This window comes from Sinocyclocheilus grahami, unplaced genomic scaffold, assembly GCF_001515645.1.
Source record: "Sinocyclocheilus grahami isolate Dianchi unplaced genomic scaffold, SAMN03320097.WGS_v1.1 scaffold1844.1, whole genome shotgun sequence".
In the NCBI taxonomy this organism is placed as follows: domain Eukaryota; kingdom Metazoa; phylum Chordata; class Actinopteri; order Cypriniformes; family Cyprinidae; genus Sinocyclocheilus; species Sinocyclocheilus grahami.
In genome coordinates, this window is record NW_015507023.1 from 52,283 (window position 1) to 73,419 (window position 21,137).

General features: G+C 35.6%; 1 protein-coding gene across 5 annotated transcripts; it reads left to right on the top strand.

The window, feature by feature from the left end:
• The first annotated feature begins 2,395 nt into the window (after positions 1-2,395).
• Positions 2,396-20,495, top strand: LOC107572994 (period circadian protein homolog 2-like). Of its 5 annotated transcripts, XM_016259430.1 has the most exons (23): positions 2,396-2,613; positions 2,985-3,142; positions 3,745-3,866; positions 4,076-4,277; positions 4,659-4,710; positions 6,307-6,449; positions 7,391-7,469; positions 7,651-7,757; positions 7,968-8,118; positions 8,626-8,734; positions 8,984-9,124; positions 9,280-9,355; positions 10,224-10,380; positions 11,021-11,148; positions 11,853-12,038; positions 13,000-13,056; positions 13,329-13,586; positions 14,609-15,153; positions 15,208-15,537; positions 16,486-16,648; positions 17,816-18,023; positions 18,356-18,506; positions 19,187-20,495. In XM_016259430.1, the coding sequence occupies exons 1-23, from the start codon at positions 2,411-2,413 to the stop codon at positions 19,325-19,327; spliced, it is 3,867 nt and encodes a 1,288-aa protein (XP_016114916.1). In that variant the 5' UTR covers positions 2,396-2,410; the 3' UTR covers positions 19,328-20,495. The 5 variants fall into 5 exon arrangements, with proteins under 5 accessions (XP_016114916.1, XP_016114915.1, XP_016114918.1 ...); XM_016259429.1 differs by having other exon boundaries at positions 14,609-15,537; XM_016259432.1 differs by having other exon boundaries at positions 14,609-15,537; positions 17,816-17,948.
• The last annotated feature ends 642 nt before the right edge of the window (positions 20,496-21,137 follow it).

Here is a 21,137-nt window from a genome sequence, read left to right on the forward strand (position 1 = left end):
TCCATCCATCCAGAAAAAATGTGTATTTGACTTAACATGATTCAATTATGTACATTGGTGCCACATGAATCAATTAATATACACACATTGTTTACAGAATTTCAGCCCCATGAAATCAAGTCTGACCTAATTAACTCTCAAAGTGATTTTCTATGGTTCCACCATGACAGAATTAATTTATTGAGATTCATATATTTTGTCACATGATTGAATTATGAGGTTACACTAGGTAGCTAACAAGAAATTAGTTAACAATAGCACATATTAGTATGTTAAATGCTAAGCAATAAATGCTCCTTGAGCTAAGCAGTAATAACATGTGTACCAGTCTACGGCCTATGCAGATTCTCCAGTCTTCTTCACAATGGTAACCCAGTGTAATTTAAATGGTTCAGATAACTCCAACATATTTGCACTTTAAACATTAGACTATCAAGTGTCCCCCTTGCGCAAAAACACCTAAAATAACACTTAATAAAATTTTTACCCTCCTCATTTAATCCCAAGTGACGCATGCTTGCAACTATAGGTTTAGATTAATTTATTGAGATTCATATATTTTGTCACATGATTGAATTATGAGGTTACACTAGGTAGCTAACAAGAAATTAGTTAACAATAGCACATATTAGTATGTTAAATGCTAAGCAATAAATGCTCCTTGAGCTAAGCAGTAATAACATGTGTACCAGTCTACGGCCTATGCAGATTCTCCAGTCTTCTTCACAATGGTAACCCAGTGTAATTTAAATGGTTCAGATAACTCCAACATATTTGCACTTTAAACATTAGACTGTCAAGTGTCCCCCTTGCTCAAAAACACCTAAAATAACACTTAATTTAATTTTTACCCATTTAATCCCAAGTGACGCATGCTTGCAACTATAGGTTTAGCAAAAATCTTTTTCAAACACTTGACTGGTTCATATTCACCCTAAATAATTGAATCTAGTCAATTGAATATTTTAGAGAATTGCATTAATCGAAAGCAAAGAAATAAAGTTTAGAAGAGAGAGATAATTTTGTTGTATAGATCTCAAATAATTTGATTGAGTAAATTATTACAGTCTGTCTGTCCATCCATCTTTTAAAATATATATTGGCTAAGCCATTTACATGGCCAATATTTGGCCATTTTGAGATTATAGATTATTGACCGATAAACAAAAGATTTTCTTTGACTACATCTACTGTTTTCGTAGTTTTGAATGAAGTTTATCTATATATTATTTAGAATAAATGTTAATTTTGTCAAACATCATCTTTAAAAAATCATGAACAAAACTATGCTAAGTAAAAGAAAACGCAACCCAAACTAACCTAAATAAGTATTGTATTGAAGCCTGTGTAAAAATAAAACAGAATTGTGTGAAAACATTTAAAAGAAGAATACAAATTGATATGAAGTCACAATACGTGATACAGAAAATATTGCCATTTATTGGGACATATTGGCCATCATGTTCTCCATTGTTATCAGCCTTTTAAAAACCCATAATGGTCGATTACGTGATATTCTTACATTCCTGTACTAGTACACCTGTTCAAGTGTGTTGAAGGCTTGAAGGCAGCATGTTGTAAGGCCACACTTCTCTGCATGTGTAGTTGTATAAATAATCTTCCAAATTCTCCAATCTCATTAGCCTCCTGAAATGACTGACTGTATCAATAGCATCGAGACACATTGCCCTGCAAGACTAACACAGATATGCTTTATATAATTAGCTCACCTACAGCTAAGAAGTGCAACATGTAAAGCCTGTTTCTATTCAAAGCTACTTAGTGGGCTATTTAGAATCACTCCTGGTGTATTTATGTCCCTCACATGTCACCTGTAGCTGGACTTTGGACTTGTTATATTATCAGCGCGCTAAGTTGAGCGGTTTAATCAATCCACTTTGGTCTGTCTGCGTTATCTACTGTACTAGAAGCCTGCAATGCAAGCCATTCTTAGCTGTGCTAATGGTGGCCTGGCTGGGAATGACGCATGGGGTTTTTTGAGGGAAAGTAAGGATGGTGGATGGTTAAAGATTATATAACTGAGATGGAGGGCAACGTCCAAGTGACCTCCATGTGGAACAGGAGCACCTATTTTCTGTTCGATTGTCCACAATAATTGAACATTTCCTGTGAGAATGAGGTTCTGAGCTGAAGCTACTGCTTGATTTTCCTGTGGCTTTATTCCCTTGCAACAGCCTGTCCTGACTGGCTTCAGCTGGTACACTGAATGAATCATTTGTCGATAATGTCGTCATGTTCGTTGCGTGGATACGCTGTGTTTCCGAGGCAAACCTGATGTCAAACAATTTGAGATTAATGCAGATATATTCTGTTTGATTCTCCGTTGGCTTGGGCCACTTTATTCACTTTACTTCATTTAATCACAAAAGTAAAGCAATAAAGGGTAGACATGCCTGATAAAATGACAGCTGCAGAGATTACTGTTCATAAAGGATTGTCTGTAGTTTATGGCTTGTTTTATGATCTCTTCATGTGTGTTCACTCTTTTTACAGCTGCAACTCTCATAGTCCTTCGCCATCCAGCAGCACGAACGCCTTCAGCCTTTTGAGTGCCAGTTCAGAGCAGGACAACCCATCTACCAGCGGCTGCAGGTATAAATATTTTATTTATCTTTTATTTAATTTTTATATTACATTATAATATAAATGTATTATAATATTCTATTATTTTTCTATTATTTAGTTTTATTTTATTTTTTTATATTTATATATTTGAATATATTTTATGAAGCTTTATATTATGTCATCCTGAACCCATCAAAAATAATTTTTTAGCCACACATTATACTTGGTAAAAATACTTATTTTCTAAATATTTACAGAATAACTTACTCAATTTTAGTCAAACTTGATGTGTACTGTGCATTGCACATCAGTTATATTTAACATTAGAAGAGAACGATGTGTTTAGAATGGGTTTTATTGCTGACATATTTGTGCATGTGTTTTTTGGGCACCTGCAGTAGCGAAGAATCCGCCAAGGCAAAGACGCAGAAAGAGTTGATTAAAACTTTGAAAGAACTGAAGCTTCATTTGCCGTCGGAAAAGCGAAACAAGGGCAGCAAGTCGACGACGCTCAACACTCTGAAATATGCCCTGCGCTGCGTCAGACAGGTGGAAGGTGAGCAGTACATTACGAAGTTCAGTATATCGTTACATAAGTCATGCCTAACACTTGCCTGATCACAGGGGCATAGTCCTGCTGTCTGGTAAATTGTCAATATATTTATGAGTTTAATTTTGCTTGCATGCAATGCAAATAAAGCCTAGGGGCATAAAATATTTAAACAACTTTAAGACCAAACAATTCCATTGGCAACATGAAATAAATGCAAGCAATATTTCAGAAAAATATAACTACTTGGTGAACATCACATCACATGATTAATAAGCTGATCAATTTTATGTCTGCACATTTTTAGATGGTCCATTTTTAGATTTTACAATGCACATCTCAATTAATGGTAATCAATTGTAAAGGACTTAATATATATATATATATTTTGCTTGATTTATAGTGGAATATGAGTATATATCTAATATAGGATTGGTTTTCAAAGAGGCTATACAACACAAGTTACCAGTCGAAACTGAGCTCATACAGTACATGTTTTTATTTTTTTATTATTATTAGGCATATATCACATACTTAATCTGTACTACATACACCTGATTTCTTAACTGAATTGGCAAAATGTGTTTGTTTTGACGTTTTTATTTCAGCAAATGAAGAATACTACCAGTTGCTTATGAATAATGATAGTCAGCCATCAGGGCTTGACGTTTCATCATATACCATAGAGGAGATAGACCGCATCACCTCTGAATACACCCTCAAGAACACAGTAAGTATATGTTTTTTTTATTTAGCCATTTTAATTATTTACTTATTTTTATATTTTTTATTTCATTCATTTATTTATTTATTTTATTAATGTACATTTATTTATTCCAGTTTATTTGCTGAGACCTGTTACAATATTTATAGTAGGTTATTTTTCAGAAACACTTGCATAATTGCATAATCATTGATCTTGGGATCTTTGTTTTACAGGATATCTTTGCAGTGGCGGTGTCACTTATCACTGGGAAGATCGTCTATATTTCAGACCAGGCATCTTCCATTTTGAATTGCAAACGGGACGTGTTCAAGAATGCCAAGTTTGTGGAGTTTCTTACACCGCAGGATGTTAGCATGTTTTATAGCTTCACCACACCATACAGACTGCCGTCCTGGAGCATGTTCACTGGTGCAGGTACGACACACACACACACACACACACACGATCAGTCATAATATCTATAGGCCTAGATAAATTAAAACAGAGACATACAAGAATCATTAAAAATCTTTCACATATTTTGCTATGGACTTTTAGTCAAAAGGTGAAATAAGTATTCAAATATAATTGCAATAGACAGAACACAAGCACAAATGTCCACAGATATGAAAGTCTTTTCTCTTTCTTATTCATTAACAAAACCAGGGCTAATTATTGAGGCGTCTTTGTTGTTCTTGAATCCATGAAGCAGCAACCAGTATTAGCTTGAGTTGACAGTGGATTTAGTCACCTCTGAAAGACAAGATGCTATTGAATTAAACCTGAACTCATCACTCTTTTTTTTCCTCCTTAAAGAGTCGTCACCATCAGACTGCATGCAAGAGAAATCCTTCTTCTGTCGCGTTAGGTGAGTGTGTTTGTGTGTGTATGTTTGTATGTTTGTGTGTGTGTGTGTGGAGGGTTGGAAGTAACCTGTACACCATCTGTTCACCATGATTGAATTCATAGTTTTCCCTTTTTTTTTTTCACCACACCATACAGACTGCCGTCCTGGAGCATGTTCACTGGTGCAGGTACGACACACACACACACACACACACACACACGATCAGTCATAATATCTATAGGCCTAGATAAGTTAAAACAGAGACATACAAGAATCATTAAAAATCTTTCACATATTTTGCTATGGACTTTTAGTCAAAAGGTGAAATAAGTATTCAAATATAATTGCAATAGACAGAACACAAGCACAAATGTCCACAAATATGAAAGTCTTTTCTCTTTCTTATTCATTAACAAAACCAGGGCTAATTATTGAGGCATCTTTGTTGTTCTTGAATCCATGAAGCAGCAACCAGTATTAGCTTGAGTTGACAGTGGATTTAGTCACCTCTGAAAGACAAGATGCTATTGAATTAAACCTGAACTCATCACTCTTTTTTTTTCCTCCTTAAAGAGTCGTCACCATCAGACTGCATGCAAGAGAAATCCTTCTTCTGTCGCGTTAGGTGAGTGTGTTTGTGTGTGTATGTTTGTATGTTTGTGTGTGTGTGTGTGTGTGTGTGTGTGTGTGTGTGTGTGTGTGGAGGGTTGGAAGTAACCTGTACACCATCTGTTCACCATGATTGAATTCATAGTTTTCCCTTTTTTTTAAAAATCAGCCTGGGGAAATTCATTCTGGTTAACTTTTCTCCCTGTAAATAGGAAAATTTGACATTACTATGGAAAACATGCACTCAGTAAACACCTGTTGAGCAACGTATTACAGTCAATTGCTAATAAAAACTCAGACCGAACACTTAGGTGGTAGAACAGGATTTCTGTAACTTTCTCATTCCAATTGGGAGGGTATCAGGTATCAATTTAGAAATTTTAAAACCCATCCCAAGTGAAATAATTAATACAAATGAAAGAAATCTCTCTGAAGTCTCAAAATGAAGGCTTTGCCTGTGCTCTTTGCATTTAAAATTATAGGTAACCACTGCATGTCAATCATAATCCACACAAAGTTGCAGCATACATGCAACATGAACAGTTTTTTTTTTCAGTCAGACTGTATAATTTTGAAATTTGAAGCAAAAGAACAGAAGCTTTAGCTTTGTGAAACTATGCTACATAAAACATCTGAATTAAACAAACCGCAGACTTTGTTTTGTTTTGTTTTCTGAGCGTGCATTTGTGATCAAACTTGCAATTTTTTTGTGCAGGCCAGATCCTAAATAATCTGCACATTATAAAATGAATGTCAAAGTTAACGGAATTTATGCTTCTTAAAAGACCATTTCATCTAAAGGTTTATATTGAAATGCTTGAAATTAGTTTTGTGGGCATGAAATGTGCCTTCGTAAGCATTTGTTTAGAAACCATACTGTTTTAGAATGGATAGGGATGGAAAATCTCACTAGGTTGTAGTAGGCTGTTTACATTGGACAGAGCCAATGTTTATTACCAGATATTTTTGTTGAATGTGTGTGTAAATCTCTCCTGTCCTGTTCCCCAGCGGTGGTAAAGAGTGTGAGGGAGATCTTCAGTACTATCCCTTCAGAATGACTCCTTATTTGATGAAGGTTCAGGATACGGAGCACTCTGAAGATCAGTTCTGCTGCCTCCTGCTGGCCGAGAGAGTTCACTCAGGCTACGAAGGTCAGTTCTTTTACAAAATCTTCTACATTTTGAATGGATTTTTGCCAGTGATAGTGGTGTCGTTTTTTTAAATATTATATTCCTCAATTGCATTGAGGAAAACAGGAAAAACTAATTATTTTAGCAAATCAATTCATTTTTGACAATGATTAAAAAAAATAAGGTATTTACTGATTATGTTGTGTTGTCACTTAGTAATGTTTCAAGAAGTGCATCTTTCTTGGTGCCAAATAAATATGTTTTCCAATCAGTTATTTAAGTAAGTTAATATTTTATACACTACCATTTAAACTTAGCTCACCAAGGCTGCATTTATTTGATCAAAAATACAGTAAAAGCAGTAATATTGTGATTAAAATGTAAAATAACTGTTTTCTGTTTGAATATATATTAAAATTGATTCATATGATGCAAAGCTGATCATTACTCCAGTCTTCAGTGTCACATGATCCTTCAGAAATCATTCTAATATGAAAATTTGCTGATCAAGAAACATTTCTTATTATTATCAGTGTTGACAACAGTTGTACTACTTCCTATTTTTGTGGAAACTGTGATGCAGAACCGCATTTATTTGAAATAGAAATCTTTTGTAACATACATGTCTTTTCTGTTACTTTTAATCAATTTAATGAATTAAGAGTATTCGTTTCTTTCAAAACAAGCGAACAAAAAAAGTTTTGAATGGTTGTGTACAATCAAATAAGTACAGCTTTATCCAAATAGCCGCTTATGTTTTGTTTGTAACTTGTCATATAGATAAATACTTTTCAAAAAGTTTTTAACTTTTTGTATTTTAACTACTTGAAATTATTTAAAATGCAGTTTTAAAATGATTTAAGTTACAGTTTTAAAGTAGCGTCCTAAGCACTTGTACATATGGAAATGTACTTTTTTGTGTAAAATATTCTGTCAAAACCGTTATTATGTTTATTTCTCAGCTCCAAGGATCCCCACAGACAAACGAATATTCACAACAACACACACTCCCAGCTGTGTGTTTCAGGATGTGGACGAGAGGTGAGAGGGCTAATACTTCACTGTTGACCAACATGATTATGATTAGCTGGTAACTTAAGCACTGGGTGTTTCACGCAACAGCTGTACCTCCACATCTGCTTTTTTCCATCTCTCATAATCATGCATATTAAACAGTCGTTGTCAGACTAATCAGAATTGTTATGTGATGTTTTTCCTGTAGGGCTGTTCCATTACTAGGATACCTGCCACAAGATTTGATTGGCACACCTGTCCTGCTGCACCTGCATCCCAGCGATCGACCAGTCATGCTCGGCATCCACAGGAAGAGTGAGTCAAGCTGTTCATTCTGTTCTGTCTATTTAGTTCATTGAAGGTGGTGTTTAACTTTTTTTGTGGGAAGGTACTTTTTCCTACCTTAATCAGAGAAAACTATATGTCAGTTGTTTTGGGACAAATTGGGGTGGATCATTTTTTTAAATAATAAAATAGGTTTTAAATATTCTATCTAAATCTTCTTTTTTTTTTCTTTTCCATCAGTCCTCCAGTATGCTGGCCAGCCGTTTGATCACTCAATTCGATTCTGCGCTCGTAATGGAGAGTACATCACCATAGACACCAGCTGGTCCAGCTTTGTCAGTCCCTGGAGCCGCAAAGTTTCCTTCATCATCGGCAGACACAAAGTTCGCATGTGAGTGCATAAGATGAATAAGAGAATATATCTGCTTGATATTTGTTAAGAAACGTAATTGCTAAAGTTTTTTTTACAAGAAATTAAATTTTATTCTGCAAGAATGCTTTAAATTGATTAAAAGTGACAGTGAAGATATTTAAGTGCTGTTCTGTTGAACTTTCTATTCATCAAAGAATCCTAAAAAAATGTATCACAGCTTCCACAAAAATATTAAGCAGCACAACTGTTTCCAACTTTTGATGATAATAATAAGAAATGTTTCTTGTGCAGCAAATAAGCATATTAATATGATTTCTGACACTGATGGCTGGAGTAATGATGCTGAAAATTTAACTTTGCATCACAGGAATAAATTACATTCAAATAGAACATTATTTCAAATTGTTATAAGATTTCAAAATATTACCGTATCAAATACATGCAGCCTTGGTGAACATGAGAGGCTTCTTTCAGGAAAAAATCTTTTGAATGGTAGTGTAACCGTAATTTTGTCCATTCTTCCAGGGGTCCAGTGAATGAAGATGTGTTTGCAGCTCCGGCCACAGCTGAGGGAAAATCCATAGACTCAGACATCCAAGAGATCACGGAGCAAATTCACAGACTCCTGCTGCAGGTGCGGAAACTCATTCACAGGGGAAAGAACCAGATTAATGGAACTGAATTTACATGAAAAGGGCATTAAGATGTCAGAGATTCATGGAATAGACTGTGTAACAGACAGACTGTAGTTTAGTGTATGATGCCCAGTTTTTTCTCAGTAACCATTTACAAAATTGTCAAGTTTGTGATGCCTGGTGTTTTGAAATCTCTTGGTGTTGTATGTGTTTTTCTAATGGTAAAAACGTGTTTTTGTGTGTTGTAGCCTGTGCACAACAACAGTTCAAGCGGCTATGGGAGTCTGGGCAGTAATGATCACCTGCTGAGTGTGGCGTCGTCTAGTGAAAGCAACGGCAACGGAACGCGCCTGCGACAAGAAGAAGAGGATGGCAGCATAGCCAAACCAGTGAGTCACATGATGAATTCTAGTTCAGTGGGTTTTTTGCTTGTTTGTTTTTTTTGCAAGTCAAATGCTTCACGGTCTCTTTTTTTATTCATGCATTGACAACTTAAAGAGGCTGTGGTGAGTTTATTTGTCCTTGTATGTGTGTGTTTTCTCAGAGGAGCTTTCAGGAGATATGCAAAGGAGTTCACATGCAGAAAAACCTGGAGCAGCAGTCCAAGAAGAGCCCTACTAGTATGTACCAATATCCTCCACCATCTGTGCACTCTCATCTGTCATCAGAGTCTGTGCTTCTGTGTGTAACTCACATCTGTGTCTGAAGACTAGGGCTCCATGATGTGGAGAGTGATTATATTAACAAATATTGCAATTGTGATTTGAACTGTGATATTGAAACATTTGTGGTTATTGCTTATAAAGGAGCAAAAATGCATCAAATCTCATTGAATAACCCTTTAGACTGTTTCCTGAAATTTTCAGTTGACCCAAAAATGAGTGAAAAACATCCATTCGCAAATGTAGCATGTTAATTATTTTAATGTAATCTATTATAATGTAATATAGATTTTCTATATTGTTTATTTAAATTGTTTAAATACACTACTGTTCAAAAGTTTGGGCTTATTAAGATTTTCATATTTTATGTGTGTGTGTGTATTTTTTTTAAGAAATTAATACTTTTATACTGCAATGATTCAATGATTCGATACAAAAGTGACAGTAAAGACGTTTATAATGTTACAAAAGATTTATATTTCAAATAAATGCTTTTCTTTTGAACTTTCTATTCATCAAAGAATCCTAAAAAGTAAAAAAAAGTATCTCAAAAATATTACGCAGCTCTGTTTTCAACATAATAAATCAATAAGAAGAAGAAATGTTGGTCATCAAATCGGCCTATTAGATAGAGCTCTGATTTTTTCCCCCCATGTTACAATCCCAGTATATTTTTGTATTTATTATTTTGTATATATAATATATTTTGAATATAAATTTAATTAAATTCTAGCCGGTAATAATCACACTAGGCCACTAGACAATTTAGATTTTAATTTGACTAATCTTGCAGCCCTTCTGAAGGCCTTTTTTTCCCCCTCTGCAGAGTCTCTACAGAAAAGTCCAGTGGTTCGAGCCAAAGATCCCGTGAACTGGAGAGGGTCTCCTGAGGAGCAGCATGCTGCAGTACAAGAGGAGCTGGCCTTCAAAGACCAGACCGTCTACTCCTATCAGCAGATTAGTTGCCTGGACAGCGTAATCAGGTACAAAGACACAAAGTCACATCACGGTGAAAACTGATGGTGCATGGACGGAGACTGTCTCGACTCACTTAGCCTAATGTAATGCACTTATTGATCCTGTGATGCAAAGAGAGTATGAGAAACTGAATTAAGCATGCTATGAAGGAGAATGAACTTGTTTTCGTGAGTCCGCAGAGAACATTAGGTTCCGCAGGATGTGAAGTCTCATTAGCACTCTTTCTTAGCAGTATAATCGTTCTACATGTTTAGCCTAAAGCCTAAATCAATGGAAGATGACACAAAATTGCATCATGCTTAGTTGTAATGCATTTGACTATGATGTTTTTTTTTTTTTTAAATCCCTCATAAAGTTTACAATTATTTGCTAATATTTTGTTTGCAAATATTTACTGCAAACATACTTAGGTTTTCGTTGGCAATATTTTCAATGACAGATTTCAAAGAGATTAGAGCAAAAGTAATAGGATTTTGATGTGTTGTACACTTAAACCACAATAATCAAATTATTATAGGGACATAATAGTAGAAAATAATGTAATAAATACAAAACAAAGCAGATTAGATGGGCTTTTGTGTTACATTCAGCCTGGTTAGTCATTTGTAAACCTCATTTCCACTGACGTCTTTCTCTCTCCGTCAGGTATTTGGAGAGCTGTAACGTGCCAATTACAATGAAGAGAAAGTGCCAATCCTCCTCAAACACAACATCCTCAAACTCAGACGAAGACAAGCAGAGAGGTGTTGAGAGCTCCATGCAAGTGTCTGAAGGTACTGGAAAAATCCAGTTTCCAAGATTATTTTTCATTGAGGGGGTTACAATACATATACAACTTTTTAAAACAGACCTAGCATGAAGAATATTTCACCAAGAAATTAATAAATACATTTACATTTTTATTTTAAATATTAATTGATTTGATTTTTTATTTAATCCATTTTAATGACCTATATTATATTATCTTATATTAGATTAGATATTAGAATATATTATATATATATATATATATATATATATGTGTGTGTGTGTGTATATATATATATATATATATATATATATATATATATATATATATGTATGTATGCTTTTTAATTTTGCAATAATATCTTAATTTTGTACTGCAATAATGTTACTCCATGACTGTTGTTAATTCATAAACACATTTTTGCTGGAAAACAACAGCATAATTTTCAACTGATTTTGAATGTATCATCGACAACAATTTCAACAAAACTTCTTTTGGTTAACCAGCCAGATAAAATTGCTCTGGTAGCATATTAGCAGTTTTGCTGTGTTCAGTCCATCACACAAAACCAAATGTTAAAGTTTGCAAAGCATAAAAACACATTTACATGAAATTCTAATATAAATTAATATATAATGTTGTATTTGCTTGTCAGGCCATCTTGATTGTTAATCCCTTTAAATACATCAGTTCTGAAACCTGTTTGTTCTGCATTTTCTCTGTGTTCAGAGGTGGGCCATCTAAAGAACCAACCAGGTCTCTCATCATTAGATGAGTCTAAGAAGCCTCCAGGCTCTGGTGTAGTGAGTCCGTCTCTGACTCCACTCGCGCTGCCCAGTAAACCTGAAAGCGTGCTGTCCATCACCAGCCAGTGCAGCTACAGCAGCACCATTGTACATGTAGGAGACAAAAAAGGTAAATTGATTTCTTCTGTATATCTGTCTGTCTGTCTGTCTTCTTTTCCTGTCTATCTGTTCTTATAAATAATGTTTCTGTTACAAAACCTAGTGAGCTGTCGTGATGTCTGCTGCCTACATAGGAAATCATTTTAGTTACCATTAGCATGTTGCTAAGGTAACAATATGATGCTGAGAATAAATATACTGTGTTTATATAGCACAATTAGGCAAAACTGTCCATTTAATTGCATTTGAACAATTTTCTTCGCAAGATATAAAAAGTATCTGTACTTGTTGATATTGAAAAAGTTATATTTTATATACTTTTTATATATATATATATATATACTGTTATAATATATTTAATAAGTCATGCTAATATTATCAGATTAATTTAAAATAATAATGATTTAAATTATTGTTAAATTATAGTTTCTAATTTGGTATAATAAAATTTATAATTAATAAATAATAGTTTTATTATATAATATTTATTTATAAATATAAATATATTAATAAATGATAAGCATAATGATGATGATAATAATGTAAATTATAAATAATATACCGGTAATTGTTTCTAGTCATTGCTATTATAATAAAACATGTATAATTAATAAACAACATTTAAAATAATAATATAAATTAAAATGATAAAACATAAATTTCCTGTTATAATTTTCCTGTTATAAATTATATGAGAAATCTATACTCTTTTGTCCAAATCAAAAAGAAAGAAAGAATGCAAATTTTAATATTTGCATGAATTTTTTTTATTTTATTTTATTTTTTTACAAAAATTTTACATTTAACAGTGTTATATCCAGTAACAGTTGATATGCATCGTCCAATATGGAGAAATAATAAAATGCTACCTATGCAGCTCACTAGGTTTTGGATACATATCTAACTTATCTGTATTAGAGCTGTATGTGTTTTGTCTTTTCCTTGGTAAAAAAACAACTTTTTTGTTTTAGTCGTATCCTCAACAAGACACATCTCTCCAAAGCAAGAATTCTCTTCCAAACTTCAAAGTTAGTAAAATCTTCCCATGACATAGGGACAAAAAATTGATTGCGAAGCCATTTGATTGAGTTGATGAGTAAAATAAAGGTGCAAATCACCCTGGCAGGGCTTCAGGAATGTATGCATCTTTCTAGCATTTTCCCCTGATTCCCATCCCAACATGCATGAGATAAACTTGAGAAGGCCTGGATGCAGCACGTAAACAAGTGCTGGTCGTGTCACCTGAGTTTTGGGAAAACGTTGCTCATTGTAGTTAAACGTCTTGTGTTGTTCTTTGCAGAGATCATCGAGGATGTCCCCAGCGCTGAAGGTACTGAAGGTCAGGGTCTCACTGTTCCTCCGGCTGCAGTCTCGCCACACAATCAGGAGCGAGAGGCTTACAAGAAGCTGGGCCTGACCAAGCAGGTTCTGGCTGCGCACACACAGAAGGAAGAGCATGCGTTCCTCAGCCGTTTCAGAGAGCTGCGAGGTGTGCACGCTTTCAAAGCCGACTGCTCCCTCTATCTGGAGAGAAGGAAAGGACAAGTCGCATCGGAGGGTAAGGAAGGATTTGAGTCAAAAGCTGCACAGCACTGTTCTTTTACAAGTGAGCAGCTCATGAACCTGTGTTTTCAGTGTCTTTGAGCGGCTCGGTTCACAGTAAATACTGTTCCACACAAATACATCTCTGCAAATGTGCTCTGAGTTTATAATATGTCGTTTATAACATGCTTTTGGGAATGCAATGTGCGCCTACCATCATCCAAAACATGTTATGAAAAATACCTGATAATTTAATAAAAACAATATCAATATAATCTGATCATTTAAAAATAAAAAAATTAATTAAGACAAGCCATAAATATTAGTATTGCAATTTTACAGTTATTCAGAATTTTTATATTATTTTTCTTACAAAAATAAGGGGCAGTCGTGGCCTAATGGTTTGAGAGTCGGGCTTGTAACCCAAAGGTCACGGGTTCGAGTCTCAGGTCCGGCAGGGATTGTAGGTGGGGGGAGTGAATGTCCAATGCTCTCTTTCACCTTCAATACCACGATTGAGGTGAGACCCTTGAGCGAGGCACCGAACCCCCAACTGCTCCCCGAGGGCAGCAGCAAAAATGGCTGCCCACTGCTCCGGGTGTGTGTGTGTGTGTGTGTGTGTGTGTGTGTGTGTGTGTGTGTGTGTGTGTGTGTGTGTGTGTTTGTGTGTGTGTGTGTATGTATTTGTTCACTACTCACTGCTGTGTGTGTACACATGGATGAGTGAAATGCAGAGCACAAATTTAGAGTATGGGACACCATACATGGCCATTCTATATATAATAATAATAATAAACCTCATAATAATTAATATTATTATTACATTATTAGTAAACATAACAGTAATTATTATTACTATATTACTTATTCTATTACATTTTATTATTTTACAGTCATATTATATAATAACATATAAAGCTTATTTGTTTATTCCAATCACAGTTTGTTTTGTTCTTTGATTGTATATATAAAAAAAATTGCATCAAAGTAGTTTTTACATGATTTAAGTTGATAATTGTTTCCCATCTTTCTCTGCAGCTGTTCCCGCTGCTCGTTCCTGTAAGCAGGGTGGTGGCGGCGGCACACAGGAGACCACCGGGACCCGCCGGGGTCGCAGCAAGAAGACCAAGTCCAAGCGGATCAAGCCAAACGAGTCTTCTGACAGCACTCCTTCAGGCCGTAGACCTTCACCCAGACCTCAGCTGCAGGGCCTCAACCAGACCTCCTGGTCTCCCTCAGACACATCCCAATCCACCTTCCCCATGGCCTATCCAGCTGTGATGCCCACGTACCCGCTGCAGATGTACCCGGGAGCCGGCGGCATGCAGTCTAGGGTAGATGCTCCGCTCTCAGGCTTTGGGGAAAGTCAGTGCAGCCAGGATCCGCTCATCCCCGTGCAGCCCATCCAGACACCGTATTCGGCTCCTCTGGTCACGCCCATGGTGGCGCTGGTACTGCCCAACTACATGTTCCCACAGATGGGCGGCGCTCCACGGCAGCCGTTCTACCCCAAGCAAGGAAGTTTCCCCACACAGCCTACCTTTCAACCTCAGCCTAGTTTCGCCGCACAAGCGCCATTCCCTCCACAGTCCACATTCACCATACAGACCCAGTTCGCCCCCCAGAACCCCTTTACCCCACAGACTCCATTCCCGCCACAGCCATTTCCATTCGCGTGTCCCGAGGAGCCCCCAAAACGACCAGAGCCCGAGCTGAGGGAGGAGCCTTCACGAAGCCCCACCCCTCAGTCCGTGGGTGGAGGCGGGTCACCGTCTCCGCCTTTGTTCCAGTCGCGCTGCAGTTCGCCTTTGCAGCTCAACCTGCTGCAGTTAGAGGAGACTCAACGCTCTGCTGAGAGGCAGGAGAGCATAGCGTCATCTGCTGTACCACAGGCCAACTGCAGCAGGAGTGTGGAGAAAGCAGGAAGCACAGCCGGGCAAGCTAAAACTGACAAGGATGTGCCACAGGTTGGAAATCTTATTACAGTGCATTTTTGACCACTGTGTTTATTTTCTTACTCTCATATCTTATACTTTCATTTTGCCTGAATGTATTGAAACAACACAAAACAGAGAAACTCAAATGCAAATCTTTGGTTTGACCAACAGGTGGCAGTTTTTGCTTTTTTTAAAAAGCAAGACGAATTTAAGCTTTACATCTTGATGCAGTCACATTAGACTTTAAGCATAAAAAATTATAACATGATTATTATTGCAAAAGTAATATCTGTATTTTAAAAAATTAAATTATAATAAATAACAATAACAATGAATGTGAAAATGATATACCAAACATGCAGCTGAAAAATTTGTATTCTTTACATTAGGCCTTAAGCATGCAAAATGATTTAGGATCCTCCAACAATATACAATGTCACACTTGCATCTGTATTTAAGATAATAGTAATAAGAAATTCTGAATGAATGATAATAATAATAATAAATTGTTATACCATCTTAAAATTTAGCATTCTTCACTTTAGGTTTTTAAGCATGCAAAGGATTATTTAGGATTCCTTGACAGGATATGATGTTATATGTTTTATAAATAATACACAAAAAAATACTACTTTCACTTTCTCATAATGTTACAAACCATGCCGCTTAAAACTTTATATTCTTTGTATTGAGCCAAGAGGTTATTCTGGACGGTTTGATAAATTAGTATAGAATTTGTATATACAGCTGGTATGCAGGGGATATAAATGAGCAATTAAACAACTATGCAGTTATGTTTATAGATGTGAGAAAGCTGCCATGGGGCTTACATGTGAATTGAAGGCGTTTAGATTCAAAGTGATTTAAATGCATTACTTAACATTGGTTTGGTATTGGAAAATCTGTATTCATTGTTTATATAAAAATAGAACAAAGTTAATGAATTTTATTATGTTCTGTATTTTTGTTGTTTTTTAGGATGAAGGGTCACCTGTTGACGGTCAGCATAGCGATGCGTTCTCATCATCTAGTGACCTGCTGGACATTCTCCCAGAGGACTCGCGCTCCGGCACCGGCTCTGCCACCTCAGGCTCCATGGGCTCTGGGTCTAACGGCTGTGGAACGTCTGCCAGCAGAACTGGTGAGTTTAGGAGTTTATAGATCTTTATAGTGTCCTATTTATTTCGGATCTGTCCGTTGTAGTGTACACAAGCATGGCTTGTTACTACACATTGCCAATTTATTGAGTCTTGATATCGATTTTGATGCCGACAGTCCTTTATTTAAATCATTAAAGATTCTTATCTTTTTTGATTAATATTTTTATTGACCAAAGACACATTAAATTAAGCATTAAAGTGACGGTAAAAACATGTATGATGTTACAAAGGATTTCTATTTCTAATAAATGCTAGAACATTCGATTCATCAAATAATCCTGTAAAAATGTATCACGGTTTCCACAAAAATATTAAGCAGCACAACTGTTTTCAACATTGATAATAATCAGAAATATTTCTTGAGCAGCAAATCAGCACATTAGAATGAAGGATGATGTGACGCTGAAAACTGGAATAATGAAATTACACTTTAAAAAATATACACTTTAAAATATATTTAAATAGAAAGTGGTTATGTTAAATTGTAATATCATCTCACAATTTTTACTGTTTTTTTTTATCAAATAAATGCAGCTTCTTTCATTAAATGGTCTTACTGACCCCAAACTTTTTAATTGTAGTGTAAATATTTATACATTTGATTAAAACAACGGCACGGTTACCTTCTCATGTAGATTTTCATTTTTTTATTTATTTTTTCTCTGTAACCAATCTGTAATAATCAACAAAAGCTCAGTTGTGAACGAACATTGTAAGATCTATAAGGCTGCATTCATCATGGGAGGACACAGGTATTTCTATACAAATCTGATTTTATTTGTCCCACCTTTTTATGACGCCCGACTGTTAATAATGCCTCGTTAAGAAGGGGCTTTTTACCGCAAAAATGCATTTGACTGTTTATACAAGTCTGGCAGTCAGATCAGTTCTACACATGCAGTAAAAACATGATCATTGTTATATATCCTGACATTGTTTTATGCAACCACACAAAAGCAATCCCAAAAGAGGAAGAACCTCATATTCTAAACCCACAATAAACAACATGTGCCAAAAATGTTTTTCCCACTTCCTCTCAATTCTTGTTTGATTTCTCCAATACAGAATTTACATTATAAACCTGTGCTGTTCAAAAGGTCCACTTCTCTCATCACTCTTTCTGTTCTTTTATTTTTTTTCTTCCTCAGGAAGCAGCAACACAAGCAACAACAGCAGTAACTACTTCGCCAGTGTGGATTCTTCCCAGAAATCCCATAAGGCCAAGGGGCAAGGCTCTGGTTCGGGCTCTGGGTCGCTGGATGGGAGTGAGACCCTGATCAAGTATGCACTGCAGGACCCACTGTGGCTGCTCATGGCTAACGTGGACGAAGATGTTTCATACCAGTTACCATCTCGGTGAGTGGGCGGAGACAGGAGAAATAGATCAGGATGGAAACCAATGTTACAAAATGTATACCCAGTTTTTAAAAACAACAGAAGGTTAAAGATATTCCCATTTGGGGGCGCTATATACAAGTTTTTAAGTGAATTTAGCCACTGATTGAGTGTGTATGTGTATGTATTTCACTTTTGCTTTTGAAGTCATAAACCAATCAAACCACATTCGGTTTCAAGCGCGTATATATAGGTTTTAATCTTTTATTGTGTTTTGGCATGGTTTTCACCATGAAAATAATCAAGGATGCTGACTTGACACTAAATTACAAACATCTTTTTCCCTTTTGCAGTGACATTGAGAAGGTTTTAAGGGAGGACAGGGAGAAGCTGCGGCAGATGCAGAAAAGTCAGCCGCGCTTTACAGAAGAGCAGAGGAGAGAGCTGGTGGAGGTGCATCCCTGGATGAGAAGAGGTGGGCTGCCCAAAGCATTCGACGTCAAGGTCTGTATACACTGATATATACTGAAGTCAGTTTTTAATGCATTAACGGTGTTCTTATTTTAATGCATGGAAAGTATACACTACAAAAATACAGAAAAAAGCGTAATATTGTGAAATATTATTACAAAATGAAAAAGCAGTTTTTTATTTGAATATTTATTTTAAATGTAATTTATTCCTGTGATGCAAAGCTGAATTTTCAGCATCATTTCTCCAGTCTTAAGTGTCACATGATCCTTCAGAAATCATTCTAATATGCTTGGTGCTCAAGAAATATTTATTATTTTTTATTAATATTTACAGAAACATTATCGGTGTTGAAAACAGTTTAATGTTTAATAATGTTTCAATCAATTTAATGCATCTTTGCTGAATAAAAGTACCGACCCCAAACTTTTAAAAAGTAGTGTAAATATTTGAGTGTGTATGTGTTTGCATTTTATTTTATACATATAATATTAATATTATTTTTTAAATTAATCGGTCGAATTAGAATTAAATGCACAATATGTCCCATTTTTTAAATAATAACTGCATTGAAAAATATTAAGGTAGTAAAATGTAATCTGAATTTCTTTCCCAGCATTCTCTTAATTGTAGAATACAGGAGGCTACTTCACATTAAAGAAGTAAAATGGCTTTCAAACTCTATGCAGACTAATAAGAGTGTTTATCTGCAGGTGTGTGTCGGCTGTGACGAGGTCAGTGAAACCCTGACAGAGGAGGATCCACCAGATCTGCACATGGGAGAAACAGAAAGCTGTGATGTCACGGCGCCTCCGGCCAATAGCAGTGAAGACTACGCACTCAGAAACACGTGACTTTCTCCAACCCGCCACCTGAACTGAACCCCTCTTTCCACCTGTAAGAATACAGACCTCTTCTGATCGGACAAAGCAGACATTTTAGCATCGAAAGATGCTCCTGCCGCAGCCTCGGACCTTCACGAAGACTCGTTCTGTTGCTTGTCTGTGTGAATGTGTTTGTGTGAATATGTACAGATGTGTAAATACATGAATGAGTGAGAGAATAAATCCGAGTGAATGAATTATTTCCAGACAGTCTAAACTGTCTCTAAAGCCAGACTCTGAGCTGTTCAATGACCATTACTGTTAGATTTTAATATTAAGGAATAATATTTCCTTTTCAGTGTTTCCCTGACAGTTTTTTCACTTAACGTGCATATACACATACTAACTTATTTCTGCTTTACAACTTTAAAAAAAAAAGAGGGAAAAAAAACTGTTTTATATGTTTTTTTTCTCTTTTGAATAGGCGTATAAGCTCTTGAAACAGTTCTTCTGGTGTTTGATAGTTGTGTTATTGGATATGTTTCTGATATCCTTTCAAATTCACAATTTAACACTGAGGACGTGTTGTTTGTGAGCTGATGTATTATTTATTAAACTAGGAATGATGGAACGTGCTCTACATAATTGGCACAAACCACGATAACTTTGTCGCGTCACTTTGCTTTAGCACTGGCAGCTTATTTGATCAGATAGTGAGTGCGTTGAGTGCATTAGTAGCATTAGGTGAATTTATGTGAAAAGTATTTCAAGCTAAAGAGTTTAGGTGCTGTTGTCTTGTTCAGACTGGCTGTCTGATGGTCTGTTGCGATGTAGTACCTCAGTGTTAAATTTCTCCTCTTTTATAAGCCCTAGATTGAATCTACACAGACAGAAGTTTTGATCTCACCGAGAGTCCCTACCTAAACCTGTGAAAACCTGCTGTATGACCACAACTACCATAAATCCCCAGCACAAAAACACCTTAGGGACATATGGGCAGAATGAGATTTCAATAGCAGGTTCAAAGATAACACTAATGTGGAGGTCAACTTGGCCTCTTAAGCCTTTAATGTCGAGGAAAAAACTTTTAGCCCACGTTGTGAATAAATGTGCTTGTGTTCTGTCACTTTCGAACTTGTTACTATATGGTGTTCCTTCATGCTGAAGTGAATTTGAATTAAAGTCTATTTTTTAAAAATGACTCTTGTTTGTGTGTATATACACAATGTATAGCCTATGTGAGGTTAGATCAATTAAACCGCTTTTCGGTAAATAATTCAGATTAGCATGCCTTATGCATTTTAAAATGTGCATTTCTTCTTACATTTATATACATCAGCCGTTACTTTAAATGTACCACTGCATCTTCCAGCACGTTTTCATGTATTGTGATAATGAAAAAATGACATAAAATTGGAATTTAAACTGGAATTAAATAGCCCTGATCAGTTTTTAACATACAAATAGTCACATGAAACAATCAATCTTGGATTTTATTCGAATTTGACGGACCCCTCTGTCTATAAAACATATTTGCTTTAAATAAAATGTATGTAAATTTATATAAAAATTAGATTTAGCTATATAAACTGCTTTTCACGTGGCAACTCCGAAAGCAATCCTAATTATTTTATTAAACATTGCAAATAAATGTAAAAATATATATATATAAAAAAAAAAAAAGTAAATCAAAGAGGAATGTTAATTCCTATTCTCAGTATTTTGTTGTTCTGATAATGATTTGAGTACAAGCCAGTCCTGCGCAAATGGACCGTTGGAGCTGAGGGGCCCTTTCTGCGCCATATGTTCAAAGTCAGACGACCGTTACAGCAGTTTTTTA

Excerpts from the sequence above, each read along its gene's own strand:
- LOC107572994 (XM_016259429.1), top strand. The coding sequence starts at position 2,411 with ATGCCTGATAAAATGACAGCTGCAGAGATTACTGTTCATAAAGGATTG. Across the intron at positions 7,758-7,967 it reads GCTCGGCATCCACAGGAAGA|TCCTCCAGTATGCTGGCCAG; the intron begins GTGAGTCAAGCT and ends CTTTTCCATCAG. Across the intron at positions 13,587-14,608 it reads AGGACAAGTCGCATCGGAGG|CTGTTCCCGCTGCTCGTTCC; the intron begins GTAAGGAAGGAT and ends CTTTCTCTGCAG.